Source organism: Callionymus lyra, chromosome 8 (genome assembly GCF_982586985.1).
Source record: "Callionymus lyra chromosome 8, fCalLyr1.hap1.1, whole genome shotgun sequence".
Lineage (NCBI taxonomy): Eukaryota > Metazoa > Chordata > Actinopteri > Syngnathiformes > Callionymidae > Callionymus > Callionymus lyra.
The window spans coordinates 8,914,272-8,938,065 of record NC_141825.1 but is presented as its reverse complement, the minus strand read 5'-3'; the positions used below and the strand labels follow the sequence as shown (position 1 = coordinate 8,938,065).

At 38.0% G+C, this 23,794-nt stretch overlaps 1 protein-coding gene across 1 annotated transcript in view; it reads left to right on the top strand.

Annotated features, from left to right (window-relative positions):
• The first annotated feature begins 6,622 nt into the window (after nucleotides 1-6,622).
• The window catches only part of roraa (RAR-related orphan receptor A, paralog a), a 274,886-nt gene continuing 257,714 nt past the window's right edge, over nucleotides 6,623-23,794 (top strand). Inside the window, exon 1 of the mRNA XM_087797616.1 lies at nucleotides 6,623-6,968. Within this exon, the coding sequence (XP_087653742.1) occupies nucleotides 6,815-6,968 (154 nt within the window). The 5' untranslated portion in view covers nucleotides 6,623-6,814. The remainder of the gene's footprint in view (nucleotides 6,969-23,794) is intronic.

Sequence of the window (23,794 nt, the reverse complement as noted above, 5' to 3'; positions counted from 1 at the left end):
CTTACTCTCACTTGGGTTCTGCCTTATTGAAGACAGATATCCTGGATCAATTTTAGATGTTTTTTCTTGATGTAGCATTCATGGTTTTATTAGTGATTACAGAAGATAAACAGGCATAAAAACTGCACTGACATGATCAAATGTTGGCATAAATGCAGATAACTTACACATTTTTTGTTACAAATGTTTAAGTCTTCCTCTCCAGGATACAGTAAGTTCCTCATCATGACCATATTTTGAACTCATTACTTTATAAAGTTCTCCCCCGTCTGAAATCTCAGCGAACAAGAGGTTACAAGAGTGCAGTCCATTATGACGTAATAATGGTCTTCACTCCTCCTCCAGCCGGCTGTGATCGCACCCCGCTTTGTTTATACAATGAGTCACTTGGGGGTAAAAACCTTTGGGATTGATGACAAAAGTTGACAAATCACGATGTTTGACCAATCACAGCAGAGTGGCTGTGGTTCAGTTTTTCAGTGGGCGGAGCTTAAGCAAATGTAATGTAAATATTTCAATGAAAAAAGAGTTTTGTACAAACATAAACATACTGATGAGTACAATATAGTCCAACATATATTTTAGAGATACTTTAATCAACACATTAGTTGAACTTTAATAACCAGTGGTGGAATTAGTCGAAAATACAAAGCTATTCCAGCAACTTTCCCCATCTATAGATCTCGTTTTATATTCTCCCTGTATTCCCCCTCTTTCCTTATTAACATAATAGGGGTTCAACCAGTCACAATTCAGTACCATCTTGAATTTATTGCTCTGTATGTTGACAGAAAAATCTTACATTTCAAGTTACAATTATGGCGTCAAATGAAACAATATGATAAAACAAGAAGTAAAAAAAGGTTAGTGTTGTAACCGTTCAAAGAAAGTCACTGCATGAGCGTCACACACATTTAAACATGTTAAAAGTATCACTGCAGAAATGGATGGAAGCTTATTAAATGAAGACATATTACCATGTGACCCACACAGTGGTGGGTGGGTGGGGGGGGGATACCCAAGGGGAGGCTGAGCCAGACCCTCCTGATCTGCTGCACAGTGTGTTTACGAAAGTTAAAGTAACAACCACTTCCTGCATCTTTATTTATATGATCCAGAATAAGAATCTCATTAGAGCGTCTATTAAATTAATGCACTCATTATTTTTGCATGCGCAGAAACATCCCTTCATGTATAAATAGAGGAGTAATGAGTGCGGACGCAGGCCGTCTGTGACGCTGCTAGGTGGTGCTGTTGCTGCCAGAGAGCGGAGCAGGGATATCAAGTGGTCGTTTGATGGCTGGCAGTTGTTGGTGCAATAAGTGGCAATCTACTTATTAGTGGAGTCGGGAACGAAGCCTCCACACGTACCTGCTCTCCAGAAAAGACTCTTCAAGCGAACACGCGTGGAAGAGCGAGGGGGGGCCCCGGCGCCAGGATTCGTTGCCTTGTACTTCACACCATTTAAACACTTTGAACTGTCAGAAGAGTGTCACTCAGTCACTCTCTTGATACCTTCATCTGTCAGCTTGATATCATAAATACTATCAGCTCCCCAATGTTGCCGCTTGATTCTGTCAACTGTTCAAAAAAAAAAAGTGCGACTGCGCCCTCCTTCATTTCCGACGCATGAATAAGTGAGAGGTTATTAATATGTCTCTTTCATTACGGCCCCGGCACTCTGCATTGCATGAGCAGGGGATGATGTTTGCCACGCTCCCGTTCTGATGTCCGATTTGTAAGGCAACAGAGGACGTCATCGCGCACGCATGAAATAATGAGTAGGATTCAAAGAAACCTGCGCCAGGGTCGGTTATTTTATCGTGTTTGGAACCAAACTGAATTAATCGCAATGTATTTGTTCTGAAGGAAGATAATGATTAATGATTCATAAACCAGCGTTTGCTCCAAACAAATGTTTATTTTTTTGGGGGGGGGGGTTAGAAGTAAATATTGTGTTTGTAGAGCTGCCGGCGAAACTTTCTGCTCGGCCACTCCCAGTTGAAGAATCGAGCGGGAAAAACTTGTCAGTCTCCTTGGCTGATGTCTGGGGGAAACTTTTTCTTTGAAGGGTGTCCTCTCCGGTCTCGCTGGTGTCTTCCTCCAGTGCACTCCTGATTTGAAATATTGCCTTACATAATGAGGGAGAAAAATAGAGCGGCGTTGCACCCCTGAGCCGATGTCAGCTTAATCAATCATTTTTAAACACAGGCAGGGATGCTCTCGCTACACACTTCACATCCGCCCCATCCTTTCCCCCTCAACCCGACGTGACAGCGGCGTTATTCATTTTATCTCAGGAATTAATCCGACGGCATCGTTCTTGTCCTTGTATGTTTTCTTGTTGTTCACAGGAGACGATGATCAAGTGTTTCTTTACAACATGGAGTATAAATTCATCTTTAGAAGAGTTTTAATGTAGGATAGTTTCGATATTGTTCGGTGTCTTAAATCCTGCACCTCTCCAAGTGCTTTACAGTACACTGTACTGTACTGTACTTTACAGTGTAATTTTCGAAGGGGTAGTACTGCTGCTACACACTTGACACTTTGAATTGACTCAACAGCTTCTTCTTCTACTACTTTTTAACTCTGTTAGAAACCTATTGCCGAAACTAGTTATAAGGTTGTGTCTTTGTTTTATTGTTTGTGTAGTTTTGTGGTAAAGTTAGTGTTTTCTCTACACATTTACGCCGGTATCTGCTCCGAAGACGTGTCGCCAGTGACGTAGCTTCAGTTTAGCGTCATCTACATCACTAAGATGGCGGCCGTTAAGGGTGGAAAGTGTCCATCGATCCACACTCAATTTTTTGGACTGAATGAGTGCACCAATTGAGTGCACATAGCACACTTCATTTTCACTCACTGCTCAGTGTGAACTGTGTGTACTCAGAATATTAAGTGTAAGTGCGCGATTTGCAACACACCATTAATAATATTGAGGCAACTGTTTTTCAAAGCCAAGTGTCCAGGATGAGGATCAGCTTCTCTCAGTTGGATAAAAAAAAGGGTGACATTTCCTGTGTTGATTGTAGATGAGGTGAAGTAGTTCATTCATCTTCATTCATTCATTCATTTTCTTGAGTAAGGGAGTTATGAAAACTCTGTATAGTTCTGTCATGATGAAAAACGAGCTGAGCCAAAAGACAAAACCCTCCGCTGGTTGATTCACTCTCGCCTGTCGCTATGAGCTTCGGGTGGAACAGGAAAGAAAATACGTTTTACATTGTCTGTGTCTAAGGTTTGGGGAAAATCTCAGTTATTCAGGAAAGACTTGTGTTGTTTCAAGAAAGTCAAGTTTGCTGGTTTACACTAGTCCTTAATGGAGTGCATCGTAGGGCTAATGACTACGTTTGAAACAACATCAAAATCATTTACTTTATTAAGATAAGGCCTGCGTGCCAGATCCGACACGCCAAGTCATTTTATGAGTCCCTCTGGATGGTTTGCTCAAATTACAAATAGATTGACGTTGGTATTGTGAACTATAGTATAAGATAAGATGACAGTGTTTAAGATAAGACAAGGAACATTAATTATCCATATCAATAGTTTAAATGATTTGCAAAATAAGAGGAAAGAGGGAAAGAAAAAATTGATGGATGTGTTTCATAAAAGAAAAGAAACAAGTGGTGTGTCCCAAATTGCGCACTTTTGCACCTACTCTTAATATTTTGAGTACCCAAGTTCACACTGAGCAGTTTGCCAAAATGTAGTGCACTAAGCACATTTAATTGGCACATTCAATAGGAAACGAAAAAATTCGACTTTGTAACTATTTGTATAACTATGATATTTTTTTTATTATCATCATTTTTAATGTAGCAGAACTGTCTTGCTATAATCTAGCTACGACCCGCCGGGAGAGTCATGTGAGCTTTTGACTGTTTTCCATCAGTGGGTCAGTGACAGTGTGTTCTTATGAAGAGACTTTATTGAAAACAAACTGATAAAAGCCAAAAGTGAAAAAAAAAAAGAATTTACAACACTCTTGCAAATCATTTTAAAGGCTTTGGATAGTGGCTTTAAGGACAGGAGAATCAAACACAAGTGATACCAAGTGAATATTTATTAAACAGTTAATAATTAACACACTTGAATATTGACTCATCTATACAGAATATATTCTCGGATCGATTGTGAACCTTCATTGCATCTGTTTGCTTTAAATTATAATGTTAAAGTTGAATATTGAGGCTCTAGAAATAACCATTACTTACCTTCTTACTCACTTTTTATTTTATGATGTCGGGTTTTTAAGGGTCTTGTGAGTCACATACAGTAAAAGGATTTAGTCTCCCGGGGGCATTAATGCTGACAAAGATTGTTGAAGGGTTCGTGTTTTTCGCTCAATACAAGCGCCTGATAAAACTTAATCCAAACTGTTATTCAATCACAAACCAGTCTGCTGTGTAACCATGTCGTTTTCTAAACTCGATTACTATAACTATGTGTCGTGATCTGTATTGAAGGCATGTGATGGAATTAACTTTGTGTACATTTCCCCTAAAAGCTGCTTTGGTGACATTGTTTTCTTAGCTATTTATTCAACTATCTCATGTTTTCTTTTTTTTTCATGTATGAGTTTTATTTATTTTTCTTTAATACTTAAAAGAAGATATATTAACGACAATATAAATTCCATGCTTTCGTTTTTAAATGAAATTAATTCATCTATATTCGAGGACGTCATGTTTTCTCTCCCCTGTCATCCAAGTGCTGTCAAAAACCACGTGTCTCTCTTTAAATGGGCGGGGCTTAGCTCCCTCATCACATGTGAGCCGTGCTGTTTGTAGAAGCTGCGCAGTGGGAGGTGCGCACTCGTCCTCATGACGTCTGACTGAGGTCCCAGGATTGAAGATAAGGAAAATGAAAATTGCGTAAAAAAAACAGGTTTGATGTTCATAAAATATCTCGATTTTTAAGTGAAATAATACATTAATTTAATATAAAATAAGCACGTTTGAAATGCTATTATTATTAGTAAATTGCCAAACAAATACATTTATTTTTTAGTCTTCACTGTTTCTTGGCACAAAGATTATCATCATTTGTTTCAATGGTTTAATCGAGGTCATGTGTGGGTCACGTGATTATTAAAAAAAAAAGTGATTCTTAAAATAAATCTGAATTGTGCTGTTGATGCCAAATATTAAAAGATTTTGTGATATAATTTATTAACTAAAATCAGCCAGTGACAATGTAGTAGATGCTATTTTCTTTGGCAACTTGTGAAAACAAAACCTTTTAAAAATAATTTGTTGATTTTTAATTACATTTAAACATTACAATTTAACCTGACGTTTCTCAACTACTGGTCCTGGGCCCAGGTACGATTGTTTCTATTCTCTCACGGGCGTAAAAATATTTAAACGTATTATATGTTTTTTTTAATAAAGCACAATCACTGAACCATGATGATGAGATGCTAAGTTGATGCAAAACGTTTTAATAAATTTTAAATCTGTATTAAGGGTTCCCAGTGAGAGGGAAGTCTGGGTGTCTTTGCCAGGGCTGCTGCCACCGCGACTCAAACTTAGTAAAGTGGAAAAAAAAATGGTATATATATATTTTTTAAATCTACTTTTGACATAGGCACGTTTAAATGGTTGCTGTGGTGCTTGGTTCTGTTTTACTATTTATTATTGTGTGTGTTGACTTATTTCTTAATTTCATTCTGTACTGATATCACCAAAAAAATAATGTTGCGTTTCCAACACTGGCAATAAAACGTTTCTGATTCTAATATTAGCCAATTTCGAGAAGGAAGTTGGTACAGTTGGATTACCTTAAATAAATGTTTCCACAAGTTTACAAGGGACTGCTTGTCCATTTGATTGACCGGTCCAGGGTGACGCAGAATATAGCATACCATGACCAGAATTTTCTGAATTTTCATGACTTGATTTTCTGGAATTCCTGTGTTGTTTCTCTGTGTTATCTCGATCTTTTAAGTATATATTTTTATTGAGTTTTGTTTTTGATTGTTTAAGCGCTTTGTGACCCTGGTCTGGAAAAGTAAGTAAGTAAGTAAGTAATTTTTATTTGTATAGCGCTTTTCCAGACTAGGGTCACAAAGCGCTTAAACAATCAAAACAATATTCAATAAAGTATATACTTTAAAGATCAAGATAAAACTGATAACACAACAGGAGTTCCAGAAAATCAGGGAAAAGCCTGAACAAATAAAAACACCTTAAGATGTTTCTTAAAGGAGTCAGTAGACTCTGAAAAGCTCTCTATGAATATAATTGACATACTTACTTACTGAATAGCCTGTAAAAAAAAAATCAACTTCATAAGATAACTTTTCGTATTGATTTTTGGTTTCGTTTGAAATCCAATGTTTTTATATCTAAAGATAATATTAATAATATAAGTGGGCCATTATAAAAGAGCTCATGAATAAATGAATACATTTTTAAACATTTTACATTATTATGGATCTTTGTTTAATATATTGTTTGACTACTCTTTATATAGTAATAAAGTATTTACTTCTCTTTATTTCTAACATAAACTGTACGTGTGTTTGTCAGTGGATTAGTTTCAGGCCTTCATCTACTGACGCTCCCCTCGCCTGTGTATATGTGGGGGGGACTCAACAGCGCCGCCAGTGGACAATCAGACACACACACCCTCCTCCACACACGCTCGCATTTCTCATTTCTTACTTCTTGCTCTAAATTACATACCGACGCGTTTGGGTCGGAGCTGACACATCGCGTAGAATTAGTTTGAAGTGACCGGCGTGTAGTTGTAGACAGAGAAGCCAGAGAAAGAGAGAGAGAGAGAGGGAGAGAAAAAAAAGAACATGGACTCCCCGCCTGATCCAGCGAGCGACCCGGGCAACAGCGCCTCGGAGCCGGCTACCCCGCTCAGGGAAACCCCGGTGAACCTGGAGACGCTCCGGAAAGCGGACCACCCGGCTCCGGTTCGAAGGCAGACCTGCTCCAGCACCAACAGAGGTAAGGGGGTGGGTGGGGGGGAACCATGGAGACGATCGCCGACGTTTTTTTTTTTTTGATTTGAAAAATATCAAAGTTAAAAAAAAATAAAAAATGAATGAAATCGCGGCTGGCTGTGGAGAACCTCACAGAAATGCAACCATCCTCCCCTCCCTTAAAAAAAACAACCCGTGCATGTATGTGTTAATTCTTCATGTGTGTGTTCATTGACAGCTCGGATCTGTCACAGGGGGGGCTGTCGGGGGTCTCACATGTCACATTCCCGACGAGATCCGTCGCAAACTTAACCAGCAGACGCAGCAGCCTGGACTGGTCAGGGGGGTGTGGAGTGGGGTGGTGGGGTGGGCTCCCCGAAAGTGTTGTAAAGTTTCCCAACTATGTATCGATCGGATTCGGCTCTCATCGCGATTTTTTTTGGAGAGCGATCACGTCCATCGCGAGGCAAGATTGACCCCCAGCTGGACACCAGCATGACCCCATACACCCCAATCGTATATGAACCCCCCGAATGTGCGCCTCATTTTTCTTTTGCAATCGATCCACCACGTCCATGTTGTACAGTAAGGACAGTAGTTAACCACACCCCCCTCTCTCTCTCTCTCTCTCTCACACACACACACACACACAAAATAACTAGTTTATTTCTGCGCTTATTGTCGCTGATCGATATATTTTGATATGGTGCGTTCAAGTACCGATCACCCCCCCCATAAGCAAATGCTTATTGTGTTCTGTGCGGCGCGCGCGCGCAAAAGGGGTATATTTAGAGTGTGATATGGTGAATGTGGAATGTAAGCTGGTTATGTAACAGGTTTAGCCATAAACAAGAGCGCAGGGGAGAGAGTCAGAGAAGCAGAAATCACCATCAGATCTGCTCAACTATGATCACAGTTGGAATCAACACACAAATCCAGTTGATGATTTGTGTTTTTTGAGTGTGTGTGACTTGGCGGCTGCCACAGCTCTTATGTAATAGCAGCACAAGCCAGGAGACACACACACAGGTATTGAATTGATTTTTTTTATTTATTTTTATTATTATTCTTCTTCTGGACGAGTCTGACTTTGAGACACCGCTAACCTGCTGACCTATATCCACCGCACCCCCTTTTATGAACAGGATTCAAGTGTGTCTGCGAGAGAAAGACAGGAAAAGGACGCCTTTTTTTGCTCTGTTATGTAATACTGAATGGCTGAAAAAAAAACAAAAAAAAAAACGTGTTCAGTGAGACAACCTCTCCTGCAGGAGAGCGGTTTGTCTATTTAGCAAGTTTACTGTGTGACCTTTGCACCTTGAGCACAGGGGTCATAAAAATCAGTTCGACACGTGGAAGATAGTTGTGAAAGGTTTGAGTCATTGGTCTGATCGTGTATAGGCCGTAAATTAAATATAGCCATTTAAATGTTAATATAAAGTTAACCTGAATTAATAAACAAATGTAATGGATCGATATATATATACAGTATATATATATATTTATATATTTATACATACAGTATATATAGAGAGAGATTGACGTTATTAAATCAATCGACCTAAGACTTAAAAAAATATATATATTTGAAAATGAATACCAATAAATCGTTTTAAATCAATGAAAACATTTTCAATGATAACATATTTTTTATAAATAAAATTAAAAAAAAGAGTTTCGAAGAAGATTGTAATTTGAAGTTTTTCAATTAATATATTACAATTTTGTGACTGATATTACAACAAAAAAAAATAATTTTAAAGAAAGTCAGTGAAAATTATGGAAAATATTGTTTTATTTATTTTAAATTAATTCATGGTGGGGAAAAAAATGTGTTCATGAAATCTAAAATGATTTGTTAGTGACAAAATAATCATTTAAATAAACAAAATTTGCTTGACAGCACAAGACAAACAAGTTTTGCGAAATTGTCGAACTTTGTTTGTGTTAAATAAAGTTTTGTCTCCACCTACATAAACGTCGCACTGCGGTTAACCGGGATGCGGCGTCTCCTCATTATGTCAAAAAGTTTACTGCCACTTGCTTCTGCTTCCCCGAGTTAATGTCGTCCTAGAAAGTTATGACGACCTCCTTCAAAAACAAGACACTACAGATGTCAACTATTTATCTGGAAATCTTTTCCACAAGCGTAAACCGACATAGATGGAAGTAACCTCAGATGGAAGGGATGAGAAAGTGGATGTTTGTCCTGCAGGAAGGGAGTGTGTCTGGTGTTATGAGGCGCTGGTGAACCACAGAGAGGCTAAAAATGAGCTTTCAAAACAATTTGAGACTGGATTTTAATTCGGTTTGTCTCTTGTTCAATCATCCAAGTCAGGAGTGAGTCAAACTGGTCCAGAAAAAAAGGGCCGAGACGGTGCAGGTTTTTGTTCCAACCACTCAAGCACACACGAGTTAACGAATCAGGTGTCGGCTTAAACGAACAACACCTGACTGACAATTAATTGATTACTGTCTTCAGACGCCTGATTGGTTCAACTATATGTGCTTGAGTGGTTGGATCCAAAACCTGCACCGTCTCGGCCCTTTTTCTGGACCAGTTTGACACCTGTTGATCTAAGTGATCAACTTTTGGATCGTCTTTAAAATGTCAGGTTATTGACGGTGACGTTATCCAAAGACTTAAAAAAAACAAGTTGATTTGTTGATTTCGGAGAGATGGTTTTGGGGTTCTTAACCACTCGTGGTGTCATAGGTGGGATGGTCACTGGGGGGGGCTTTCCACTTTCTATAGACACGATTGTGGAACTGTTAGAAAAATGCAACAAAAACCAACTTCATGAAACGATATTATAGTTTTTATCACAATCACTATGAAGAACCTAATTTTCCAAATATATATTACACATATGTTGTGTTTAAATATATAATTATAGTAGTCTCAGTCGACCAAGTTTGATGTAACGAATACAACTTAGAGTTATTTTCAAGAGAATTAAAAGAAAAGTTTGTCGCTGATATAATAATAATATAATCATTATAATCAGATTTGACCAGTAACGGTCCAACAACATTGAGTTTTCTCCCTCAAGAGTGTGGTTTGCAGTGTTGTGTTTCACATCCAGGATGGACATAGAATCCCTGACCTCATGTGCTGCTTCATGCCAAAACTTTTTTTTTTTTTCCGAGAACACACATTTCCTCCTCCTGCGTTCCGAGCGCTTGCTGTTTTAACCCCGAGTTCTACTACCTTTTAAAGTGGAAAAAGCGCTTACCTCAGCAGCGCTGCGAGACACGAGCGGGTCAGAGAAAAGACCTCGAAGGGCTGTGGAGATCGTTACTGGAAAGAGGAAAAAAAATGCAGTTTTTTTTTTACCCTCAAGATTCCTTTCGTTGGCAAATTTGGGAATGATCAATATTAATGGCTTGGTTATGTAAGACGGTTGCGCTCGTCTCTGGCGTGCTCACACTTCAGGTGTTGATGAGACTTGTTGACCACTAGGAGAGCAGGTGTGAAGGTCAAGGGTCAGTTATGTGTTTTGCAAAAAAAAAAAAAGGGGCCAAATGTACCCCTTAATTCACATCTCATGGGTTAAAAGAAGTCTTTCGATAACAAGATATTTAATTAAATTAATCATTAAATATACTGAAATATTTATTGAATGTGATTTTTCGTTCAATATTTCTTTACAATATAATACAATAATAAATAAATATATCATATAATATATATGATATATTTATTTATTAACATACTAGTATCACATACTATTGTATTATATTGTAAAGAAATATTGAACGAAAAATCATAGTCATTAAATATTTCAGTATTTTTAATGAATAATTTAATTAAATATTTTGATTAAATATAGAGTGAATTATAAGACAAATATGTATTATATTATATATATATATATAAATATGTATTATATATATATATATATATATATATATATAATTATATATATAATACATATTTGTCTTATAATTCACTCTTTTTATTTTTACTTTTTAACCTTTTTACATTACAACTTCATTTCAAATATTTTAAATGTTTTCTTCCAACGACGTTTTACTGCTTTTATAAACTAATATATTTGTGGCTCCTTCTTTTCTTAATGCGTTCAAAGTGACCCGACTTTGATCGGCATTTATTTTTGGGAGCTTGAAATCGGAGCTCTTGGCCGGAGTCGTTGTTGACACGGATGCTTAAAGACACTTATATGAAACCCAAGCGTGCTGGGGTGACTTTGTGTCGTGGTTGTTGATTCGAAGTCGACACGAGACGTCGATGAAATCGTGAAGAGTTTCTATTGGCATCAACTGTGCCACTAACCTGCTGTGAGATTCACCTGCAGTTTGACTCGAGTTCCACATGGAAATGGACTTTGTAATTAACTCAAGAGCCATTTGTGCAACTGGGAGCTGCGAGCGAACATAACAATGTTGTTTGTTCCTCCTGTTGCGACTGTGTGTTCTCCGCCTGTCGGTGCGTCACTGTGTGAGGAGGAAGTCGGGATGCAAACATGCTCTCTGAGTATTGTCTCTTGAAAACGTTTGGAAACATGCTAACAGTGGACTGTGACAAAGACGTGTCTCTAGTTCAACACTGCAGAAAACTGACCAGAAACTGTTACTTTCAACTGAGAAACATCTCTAAACTTAGGAAAATGTTGTCACAGCATGATCTGGAGTTTATAATCCATGCGTTTGTGTCTTCTCGTCTGGACTATTGTAACAGTTTATTTTCATGTCTTAACAAGAAGGATCTGTCTGGCCTGCAGTTGATATGAAACTCTGCAGAGAGAAATCTGTCCTGCTCTAGTAGAAGAACTCACATTTCTCCGATTCTTAAAACTCTTCACTGGCTGCCAGTTTCTTTCAGGATCAATTTTAAAATTCTGGTTCTTACTTTCAGATCTCTTCATGGTCAGACTCCTTCTTACATCAGTGATCTGATCCAGCCTTACACCCCAGCTCGGGCTCTGAGGTCTGTGGATCAGAATCTACTGATCTAGCTTTGGAACAATCTTCCTCGCTCTCAGACATATTTCTTACTTTCTTACTTACTTACTTACTGTGATGTTTTCTAATAGGGTAACATTTATTAACGTGTCCATCTGACCTAACTTGACCTTCCAGGTCTTTTAACTTTGACTCCAAACTTCTCCACATGTACTGTCCCGGTGACTGTCCTAAGTCGTCTTTTTCAGTCACTCCAAACGAAAACCTCAGTATCGTCAGCTCTGACTCGTCTAACTCTGGTTACTATGACTTCAACAAACTAGATAGTCACCACTACTGTCTCACTCTTTCTGCTACGATTGCTACGCCACATTCTACCTCGCCCGCACTCTCTTCTTCACCCTCCTCAATGACCTTATCTCCTGATGACCGATTCCTGAAACCCTCCCATTTTAACTGCCATTCCATAATGCAATGCAAGAGTAACAATCAAGTCACCATTAGGAATCTAAATCTCTTAAAGATCTAGAAGTCTTACATGTACACTCTTACGCCCCCTTCTGGGAAGAGGTTGCAGATCAGATAACTGCTGAACAGTTATTTTACTATAATTATAAGAGATTATTTTGTGAATAATCTGTTCCATTTTAGAGTTATAGGCAGAAATATTTGTTAATTTTAATGGAGCTTAGTTGTCTTCATCTTTATCTTCGTCTCTTTGGTGCTCGTCTGTAATATCTTGAAGCCTTGACATTATGAATTCTTCCAAAAACAGTCTGAATATTGGCATTTATTATTTTTCTCATATTTAAACAAAACTAAATCCTTCAATTTATTCTGAGATATTGTCTCCACAAACTGTGATACAATCTGTCCGATAATTTAATCGTTTATGAAAACTCAATGACTGTGGAGGAGATTGAAATCAAAGTGACTTTAAAATGAATTATTAAATACTGAACAAACTTACCTGTGATTGGTGATGATGCCTAAAAGTATTTGTTCCAACTTTAAAGAGAGGATTAAATTGTGTCTCCAGTTGTACATTGTATGACTAGATCTGTCAAACAAGTGTGATCGCTTGACCTTTAAGTTTCTTCTTTTATTGAACATACATATGTCATATGTTTGTTTGTAGATTCTATCGTTCAGTTCAGTACTTTATTCTCAAGTACTTTAAAAGCTTCTTTCGACTGTGGTGTGGTATCAATGGTGGGGGGAGAAAGAAATGCATCAAACTGAACCTCGACCAAATCTGAGAGTCTTTTGGGTGGTTTATTTTGGAGTTTCAGTCATCAGTGGCTCGACTGGAGCTGGCAATGCAAAAGTTTCAAACGGGTGACAGATTTGAAGTGAGGCCCCCAGCGGCCTGTGAACGGCTCAGATCTCTGGCCCATTTTCAGAGGGTTTTTTTTTTTTTATGATATGAGAAAAGTCTGAATAGTAATGACCGGAAATACTCCAGATGCATTATTGGAGGACGTTAAAGGAGTCTAAATTTAATGTGGTACACAGCGACCTGAGGACTTGTGGCGCTTGGCTTCGGTGCTGCTGCTGTGAGCCGCTGTGATGTGAGAAGGGCCCCTTTAGAGGAGGCCCCGGTGGCGGGGCCGAGCGGCGGAGGCTCACTCAGAGGAAATGTTATGTCACATCTGAGGCCAAAAATGTCACGTCTCCAACTGTGCGGTGGTGGGTTCGCCGCTCCCTCGCAGGCAGGTGAGACGCCGCGCTCCGAATATCACAGTCTGAACTTTGACCAGAGAAGAGTCTTTGAACGAAAAAAAAAAAAAACTGAAGTCTGACGGAAGTTTAAAGTCATCCAGCATCACTGGAAACGTTAGCTGTGGCTTCGGAAGTGCTGATCGCTGCTCTTTACCTGAGTGAATCACATCATATCGTTACTTTTCAAAGGTTTTTATCCAGAGTTAGGAATTGTCATGACAACAATCTTGTTATTACAATGTTGTTTTTAAGAAAACAAGACTTCCCTGATGCTTACATGACGAGATAAATCATTTGTTCTACCCATGTGGAAGTTCATCGCTGAAGTTAATCTTGAAATAAAATGATAAAGGCACAAAGACTTGTTTTGTTAACACATGGCATATATACACATGACTAATATAGCTATTATATAGCTAGTACGTTCTTTGTGATGAAAGCATTTCGAATCCAATGGACCACACACACACTCAATGTGGTCACATGACTTTTATGGTGTTGAGTGTCATGAGTAGCTTATTCTCGGACATAAACAAGGTACTTTCCCTGCTGTCCCTACTGCTAACGTTCCAACATTTATTTCTTATTGACGTCAATTTAACTTTATTTTCTCGTTGTGGTCTTGGTGTGGTCTTACCATGTGTGACATTAATATAAGATTGTGTCGTCTACCGAAACCTTTCGGGCTGTTTGCCATTTTGAGGATTGAATAACATGCTTCAGAGCTTAAGATCAAATTGAATTAACCAGACCTGACCATTGTCAAAGAAGGACAGAAAAACATACGTTATTTTGGACTGTATAAGAAGTTTGGGAACGAATGGGAAGCACCTTAAGAAAGCATGAATTTAACTTTCTTCAGATTCTCATGGCTTTTTACACTCTATGGATGCTCAGAATAACTAGAAATAGGTGGGAACGCCAAGCTAACCATGATTAAAGTAACCATGGTAAAGTGTTGTTTATGAATCATGCTTATTTTGACACAAGGTGAACTTGTACCGAAACCCCAAGAAGCAAATTGTAAAAGTTGTGTTTACTATCCAGTACAAGATGGTCTGTTTTTCTGCCTCAGGCTTAGTATGTAAGGTTCACTTGTAGATCACTAGTTAGATGCTAGTGTACAAGTGGGACAGTCGTTGCCTAAAGTGGAAGAATCCAAACTCAATATCGACCCAAATCTTAAAAGGAGACCGAACAAAATGTTTGTATTGACTAGTCTTTGACAAGATTTTTGAGTAAACAGGATCAAGAGCATGTCTACTGGAAGGTTATTGAGTCAAGAGCTCTTCAATGCTGAATTTAATTAAAATAAAATTACAACTTTCATTTATTTGAATCACAAACATACGTCCGCGTTTAACAAATTCCCACCCATTGTTATATTGGATTAACCAATGACTCTAAAATGATTTTTCTTTAAGTCGTTAAACATGAATTATAGGCAGCCTAGTGTTTGGCCAACTTTAAAATTTGTATTGAATTCCATTTTAAATCAACTGTAAAAATGACTTGTTGAGACAAAGAAAGAGCCACAAACGTCTGACAGATGAAGATTTTATTTGATTGTTTTCTAAGAAATAAAACAAGTTAAATAAGTTGAGGTTTTTAGACATTACATGCTTTCTTTTTTTTTCTTCATTTTATTAAAAGAGGCTGTGAAGAAGAGAAAAAAAACTCACAAAACATGTCAGATCAAGAGTCAAGGTAAAAGTGAAGCTTGAGCAGGAGTGAGAAAAAGAAAGTTGGAGTTTCCAGGAAATAGGAAACAATAAAAGCACCAATGAGGCTCATGGATGTGGGTAGATAGGGATATTGACATAAGGCTGACCTGCTGTGGAAACATGACCAAAGACATGTTCAACGAAACATTACGTGTTCATTCGTGCTGATGTTGAACTTTAAAAAGTTGTTGAGGCAAAAGTAGCTGATGTAGATTCATAATGTGAGTCATAAAGGCGTCTGCACACTCTTTGAATTTGCAGAACATTTTGGATATACATGGAAACGTCTAGACGCTCGCAGGGATGGCTGAGGGTTGTGTGTATGACTCTCCCTCTCCCCGAGCGTTACTGGGCACGAATGAAATTCTCTCAATTTGCAAATTCGTTAAAAAATCATTTCCATTTCCAGACGAGAGCAGAGAGAGAGAGAGCATGTTTCTACTTTTTGACAAAGTCATTCTGAGTCATAATCGCTTTTGCAAAAGTTATTTTTTTATAGCCACCTGGAATCAACGAAAACTTTGTTAGACATGGGAGATAAAACAACTTGAGAATCAGTGTCATTTCTGTTGGCTTGATTACTTATATTGGAATAACAAGCGCGACTTAATCTCATAAATAAAAAAGGGAGAGATACGGATCCGTCCCCTCCAGGTACCGCCGCCACTTAATCGAATTAGCTCCACTCTCAGGCTTGACGGGCTCTTCAAACACCCCTGGTGACTTCTGAGTGCCGATTACAATCAGCCACTATTTTCAGCCTTTGATTAAAATCTGGTGAGATTGGACGGAATATTATTCTGAGCAGAGCGACCGCTAATTGTTAAAGACCATCATCTCTCTTTGCACTTATCGACGTAATCAAGTCGTTAAACGTATAAATGCGTATTCATCGTTGTGGAATCCCGCTGCGCCAAACACTTCTTTTTTTCGCCCCTTATTTAAAAAGTTGTAATACTTTCAAATTCAGAGCTAATATTTTTATGGAATTGTAATGAAAAAAAAATCAAAAAAATCAAAATGAATCAACCAAACTGTTGGTCAATATTAAAATAATTTGTTTCAAGAGAATTTACTAAAAAAAAAATTTTGTTTCAACACTAAAATGAACACGACAATTTTCCGAGTAAAACGTATGGCGTTTTATTTGTGCCTATTTGTTGAGCGCGCAGTTTCGAATTTTGAGCACCAGAGAATATGTTTTGCGTGTGCATAAGTGACAGTTTGCATGTCATTTTTACTCCAGCAAAAAAATTGAGTGGTTTCAGCAAACAAAAATCTCCTTTACGTTCAATAAATCTCACTTCGTGCACGCTTTGCGAATGCTGTATGAGAATTTTTACGATCCCTCAACTTCTACACAACGCTTCATTTGTAACAATGAGCCAACCAATCACAAAGACTCGAAGAAAGCTTTGTTTCTGATTGGCTGTTTGGTTTTATGTACAACAGGCAGAAGCAAACGTGCAAACTATTGTTCATTCGACATTTTTACTTTTTCCTGCTGGCTGTAGTGAGCGCTATAATGTTCAGAAACACTTCAATGCAACATTTTCCCGTATGCATGCTAGCATCTTACTGTATTTGCTAAGCAAACGTATTTTAAACCGTACAAGCTGGAGCAGATTTGAATATACTGGCTGTCTCTGCTCAAAAATTGGCAAAATAGTGCCTGCCTCTTTGCCAAAACAAGAAAAATAAAGGCTCACACTTTTGCCACTAAAGAGAAGCCAAAAACTGCTAGTCTCCTGAGAAGTGCTGTTTTCCTCTTGTCATGTGAGGAAAACAAGATACGAGACAACGTAAACACTGTAATGAAATATTGTTGTGGGGTAAAACAAAACTAAATGTGACTTAAAAATATATATACAGTATGTGTTAAAACATATCTTTTTTTAATTTGATTCACCAAAATGAGCAACATACTACCTATGGTCAAGTAGCGTAATCATCATTTTAGCATAATTTTGTTTTTCTGTGCAGCATTATTTAGAACAGTGGATCTGAACTGGCTTTAGGAACCAACCATGACCCCAAACTGAGGAGCCTAAACAAAATGAGAAAAATATACTTAAAGAACTATGCAAGAAACTCAATATAACAGAGGAATTACCTTAAATGAATGAAAATAAAAGCAGATTTATTGTGATGCAGGAAAAGATTCACTAAAAGCAGCTTTTTCAACCCAGAATATCTAAACTAGAGATTCATCGCTTTCAGTATATTCTAGGAATTGCTGGTGCATTCAATTGCATAGAACGGATACAATTTCAGAATGAAGACCAACAGAACAATAGAAAACCAATATTAAAACTAGTATTAAAATAGGTTTTCAAAAAACAACACAGCTCTTCAACTAGCAAATGCGCTTTGACCATAACTCTCACAGGTGACCCAATAAAACACAGTTTCTCCTTGTATAATCAAAGCATGTATTACAGTAGATCATTAAAACTATGAGTCAAGGCTGAATGTAAATATACATTTAAGAATGGATTGAAAACGGTGAAATCCTGATTGTACTTTTGAAAATGATCAGTAAAAGATAAATGATGAATAAATAATGAATCTAAAAATGATTTGAAAAATATTTGTTCTGTAAAACTTTAAAAACAGCAGCCCTTTTTACAAGTTGTTCGTGGTAAAAATAGGTTTATTTCTACTACCGTTTTTTTTATCACACTTAATTTTCAGACATTATTTTCAATTTTCAGAGACGTTGATGTTTGGCCTTTTTTTTTTCCCAAGTAAAAATGGGTCGATTTTAAAAAATGTTCGGGACTTCAGAAAACAACATTTCTCACACTTTTATTGGCGTTCACATGGTCCGTCGCATATCATACTTTCATCCAGAGTATTTAATTTAATTTGGCCTTTGTTCCATCATCTTTCGCTTCATTTTTACAAACATAGACACAATTATGTTGGTTATAGTAAGTATCTAGTGTGTTCTATCACCAGTTTGATGTTTAAATTGAAGGCCATCAAGACCAGTGCATGTCAACGTTAGCTGATGGATGAACCACAATATAAGGAACAAGGCATATCCATCATAATTTATGAATTAGTAGAATGACTTCAGCAGAAGCTACAACAGAAGGTGACGACTTGGCTCTTTTTATTATGCACTTTAAGTGAGTCTTAATATAATGTAATTAACAACAAATAAAAAAAACAACAACTTGGAAACAAGTTTTGTATCTGTTTAAAAAGATAAATCAGATCAATATTCTGTTGTTAATATGGACTATTATATTGTCAGTTATCAAGAATTACTGTATACCTTGAATATATAAAGACTAAACACAGAAACATCTCACTGCCTTTTAGCATGTCACTCATAATTGATGTAATAGTAATGGGTTGTGAGGTATGTTGACGCCCTAGTACTCTTATGTCACATCTATCACACCACGAGGGCCAGTATTCAAAAAGTCTAATGACATTGAGAAATTCTTCAGAGTGAATCTCAATGACTTAAGTTAAAATCACAAACATTGAATACACTGATTACTTTTTTCCTTCTTAACTGGTTGAACCGTTACCTCCGTGGATCAGTTGTAGGAGTGTGACCTCTATTGTACTCATCAGTATGTGTCTGTTTGTACAAAACTGAAATATTTACATTAGAAAATGTACTTAAGCCCCGACCCACCATTTTTCTGGAGATGAATCTAGTTTACCATAACCACACCCACTCTGCTGTGATTGGTCCAGCATGAAGGTTTGTCACCGCATCTCATCAATCCCCGAAGTCTTCACCTTCAAGAGACTCGTTGTATAAACAAAGCGGGGCATGGTTACAGCTTGCGGGAAGAGGGGTGAGGACCATTATTGCTTCATAATGGACTCTCGTAACCTCTCTTTCGCAGAGATTTCAGATGAACTTTATAAAGCGATACATTCGAAACACGGTCATGATGAGGGATTTACTGCATATTGGAGAGAAAAACTTCACTTTAAAGAGATGTAATTGCTTGTAATATTCTCGATTTGCACTCCAAGCACTCGACCAGTTCCATAATGCGCCGCAAGAGCCCTTTAACGATCAGTATTAAAGTGGAACTTGAAATCAAATCTGAATTGGTCAGTACCACTATCCCCCATGATTGACAACCCCACCATCGCCGGTCAAGTACAACCGTGGACGAACAACACACACCGTCTGTTCAGCAACAAACTGTTTGGTGCATTTTTCTAAGTCGATCCAACACTTGCCGCCAAAAAATGATCAAGCCTTGATGTGTTTGACGAGGCGATGGACGAAGAGGTAACGAGTGAAATTGGCTTTCAAAAGAAAAAATAACCTTTCATGAGCACAATAACGAACACGAGGCCCTAAAATAATAGAAGATGATGACGATTGTTACTGCCGCACGCAGTTTTGTCACACACTCGCCGTAATGTGCCCGTCAGAGACAATTCGCGTCTATTGTGGGCTTTGAAAAGCCTTTTCTTTTGAATATGAATAAGTCTCTAATGAATATTTGGCCGTGTTTGTGGATTGATTGCTTTAGGAGGAGCGCTAACACGGCGAGCCGAGCGACGGCGCTCAATCAACGCTCCGACGCCGCCATTCCTGACATTGATTGAGAGACGGAGTTAGTCTTCGTGTGATACTCCGATCCCTCTCCGGCTCGCTGACAAATATAATCTGCCTGATCAATCAATATTTGCGGCTTTATTTAACTAATGCAGAAGTTAAAGAGGCGATAATCAACGCCGGGGGAGGCGAGTTTTAAAGTGAAAGACAGAAATAGACACACAGAAATAGGAAGATGAAGGTTTTTGGCTGGAGTTGATGGCGACGTATCGCTGTGATGTTTCTTATATGCCGCGATTGAATCTATCTTCATTTGCATTACAAATGAATCAGCTTTTTAACTTCTATATTAAATTGAGCGTTTTTGTTCAACTCATTTCGATTTTTTTAAACAATATTTTCAATAGTGTCTACTTTTATCTACTTTTTCGTGTCGTGCGGATTTGAAGTAACATGGCATGCGATAGTTTGAGGGGAATATTCCTCCGATGTCATCTTGTGTTAAACAAGTGTGCTTTGTTATGCTCATTAATTTCGGCTTGCTCTACTTGCAGTGTTTTCAGCTCCCTTGGCTGGCTGCGAGCCACAGTGTCTCGCTCAAAGAGCCACTTCATCTCTGTCAGAGGCAGGTGGAAATTCGCGACAAAACTCCTCATTGGACAAAGTGCCTTTCCAACTCGGATCATATTATCATACGAGCCAGGTGCCAGGTGAAGTTTTCGTCTCCTGGTTCTTGTCGCTCGCCACTTCACTGTGTCGCTACGCCGTTCAAATGGAATTGAGATTTTAGTCAAACAAGTTTTGCCACAAGAGGGCAGACAACAATACTGACTTCTAAAGAAAGTCTAATAAATCTTGGGGAAGAAGTGACACTTACTTACACTATGGTTTTGGGGGCCAAAATGTTCCTCCCTTTAGCACACATGGTTGTGTAGTTTGATGACTTTCTTAAGACACCACTTAAAAAGCTGCTACACTTTTGACGGTTTATTTTCGGATACAAACTTTCTCCGAGACGAGATAATTGTGCAGTTTTTCAGCTATATTAGGCCACTCAAGTCATCAAAAGTAAGTAAGTAAGTAAGTAATAGTCATTTGTAAAGAGCCTTTCTTGACGAGGGTCTCAAATATTTAACAATCAAAAACAATACACATAAAATATATAGTTTAAAAGATCAAGACACATAAGTCAAACACAAGAGTCCCAGAAAATCAGGCAAAAGCACAAATAAGAATGTCTTAAGATGTTTCTTGAAAAGTCATCAACTACCACTACTACTTCAAGTACTTTGCCGGGGTTGCGACTGAGAACATAGTACTTCAAGACTACTTACCTTCGCCATTACCGATGTTATAAAATATAATGGAATACAATTCAACTTTATTGTCATAGCACACGTTACCAGTACTAGGCAAACTAAATGAAGTTTGCATCCATCCAGAAGTACTTTAGCAAGAATATAGATATTCAATGTACACACTAGGAGGAGATATAAACATGAATATACAAGCTATGTACAGATAATGAGCCAGTATACTGCAAGTATGAAAAAACAATTCAGTTATGAAATGATGCCCATGTTCCGCCATCATTACGCTGGAGATGCACTTAAGCTTGTTGTAACAACGACCCGAACCAAAGAGAATCCGACACAAGGCTTTCATTGACTTTAACTCCTTTTATGCAACCAAGCTTTTGACGTAGGCTTTTTAAGAATCAAATATAAAAAGTGAAATATGATTCCTAAGGGCAAAGTTCTGAATGGTCTAAGAGCTGCTCATTGGTAACTAATAAAAGAGGATTCTTTTTTTGAACCGACCACAACTTTCCTCTTTGATTTCACTTGTTTGAAACTTTTGTGGTTTCCTATGTCTGCCAACTTAACCTCCCGAGACCCTGCTCCTCACATGAGTGCATCTTATTATTCATTCAACGCCATAAAATTTTATCTATTTGTTCTTGGACCGACAAGCCACAATTAAGGCCGTGACTCACATCATCTTGTAGTGATATCACAGCGTTACACTTATAACACATGACAGGAAGGCAGTAAAGGACATCAAATCAAATGAAAAAAATGAAGCATTATGATACTTGTATAAACCAGCACATTAGTGCCAAACTGTGAACTCCACAGCTGAACTCCATGTAAGCCATCAACGCCAAAACCAAACATCAATAAAATCTGAACAAGAAACCAGCTCAATAATAACCTAAAAAAGTAAATAATCAGGCTAGTTAAAGTTTAATAAACATACTTTATTTTGCCAAAATGTACTTGTGAATAACACCTGAGAAATAACCGTGAGACTGACTCTTCTATTTCTTATTATCTGTAGTTAAAAAAAAAAAGAAGGTTAGCTACCAAGCTAACAATGTCACTTTTTTCCATTTAAATCTCCCCCTCTAATCACTCTGCTGAGATGAATATAGTTAGACTTGGGAAAGCCTGCAGTTGTTTTTGGTCCGCCCAAGTACAGTAGAACCAAACTTTAATTGGTAGATTCTGATACCTCTGACATATTTGGTTTTGGCCTCCGGGTCACCTTGACCCAGAGGCTGCCCAAGGGTTAAGAGTTTCCAGGTTTTTCTGAAGACACAGAAGACCATAGGATTGCATCCCAATCTCATGATAATAAAATACCATGTATATATATATATATATATATATATTATATTAGGTGTACACAGAAGGACTTGAGAGTTACTCCCTGCACTATGGTTATGTCTAAAACGTTTTGAGTTGTATTTAACATCAGAATTTGACACACAAAATTAGTATTAAATATAAATATATAAGTCACAGTGCCTCGTATTGGCCTCAAATTGGTACCACATACTGTAGTTTTCAGTGGTCTTGTCTGGATGTCTGAAACGGTTCCATCTCAATAAACACTTCTTTATAATTAAATGTAAATGTATCTTATTGTGGCCCAAGCATGCATTCGGTATTGTTCAGTTTTAGAATGTTTATCAAGGAATTCCTTTTTAAAAATGATAAAACTAAAGATTAAAACTAAACTAAAATGAAACTTTGATGTGGATTATGTTTATACTATAGTTACCTTTTATTTTGCATCCCAATCTCATGATAATTATAATAAAATGGCTCGTCACATTAACCAAAGAACCTACTCATCAACGATACCGATAAAGACTCCTAACTTTGCAGACTTGTTGCTTTTCCTCACAATGTTTACTCATAACTACAGTTCATAATCAAAGTTGCGATTGAGAACTCAAATTTAAAGAGCTGGATGCTAATAGTGGTGTACGGATGACCCCTCGGGAACGTCAGGGGGGGAAACTTTAACTTTACCCCGACTGTTTGTCTTGTCACGGCGTCGTCTCTGCAGATGTATTACCGTGAGCTGATTTGATTCCGTGCAAAAAGGAAAGTGGACAGGAGAGATTGATGGTGGCTTCCCCAGTCAGACAGATAACCACTGATTCTTCCTGCAGGGGGTTTTGGTACCGGCCCACCTCCTCTCCGGCGCCCTCCACATGTGGAGTGCTGCGCCGAAGCGGAGGTGAAACCGCTACTTCACTCCATGCAAATTCACAGACGATCCCAGGACGATTGAGCCAACGTGGCCCAGAGCTCTCGGTGCCACATGATCCATGCGAGCGCCACACCTGGGAGAGAAACACACACTGGCATGAGGGTCATTTGTTTAACACAGGTGCATCATGAAGAAGCGCCTGAAACACTCGGATTTAATACACACACTTTTATTATTAGAATGCGCGCACAATCGTAGTGTTTATAGCACACTTGGGGTGCGTCGATGAATAGCTACGGTTGTTAGATTATCTTCATAATAAACAATAAAAACAACAACTGAGCACTGACATTGCTAAAAATCTAATTAGGTAAATAAAACATACAGAGGTTGATTGAGAAGTTTGGGAAATTGTCCGTAGGTATGAGTGTG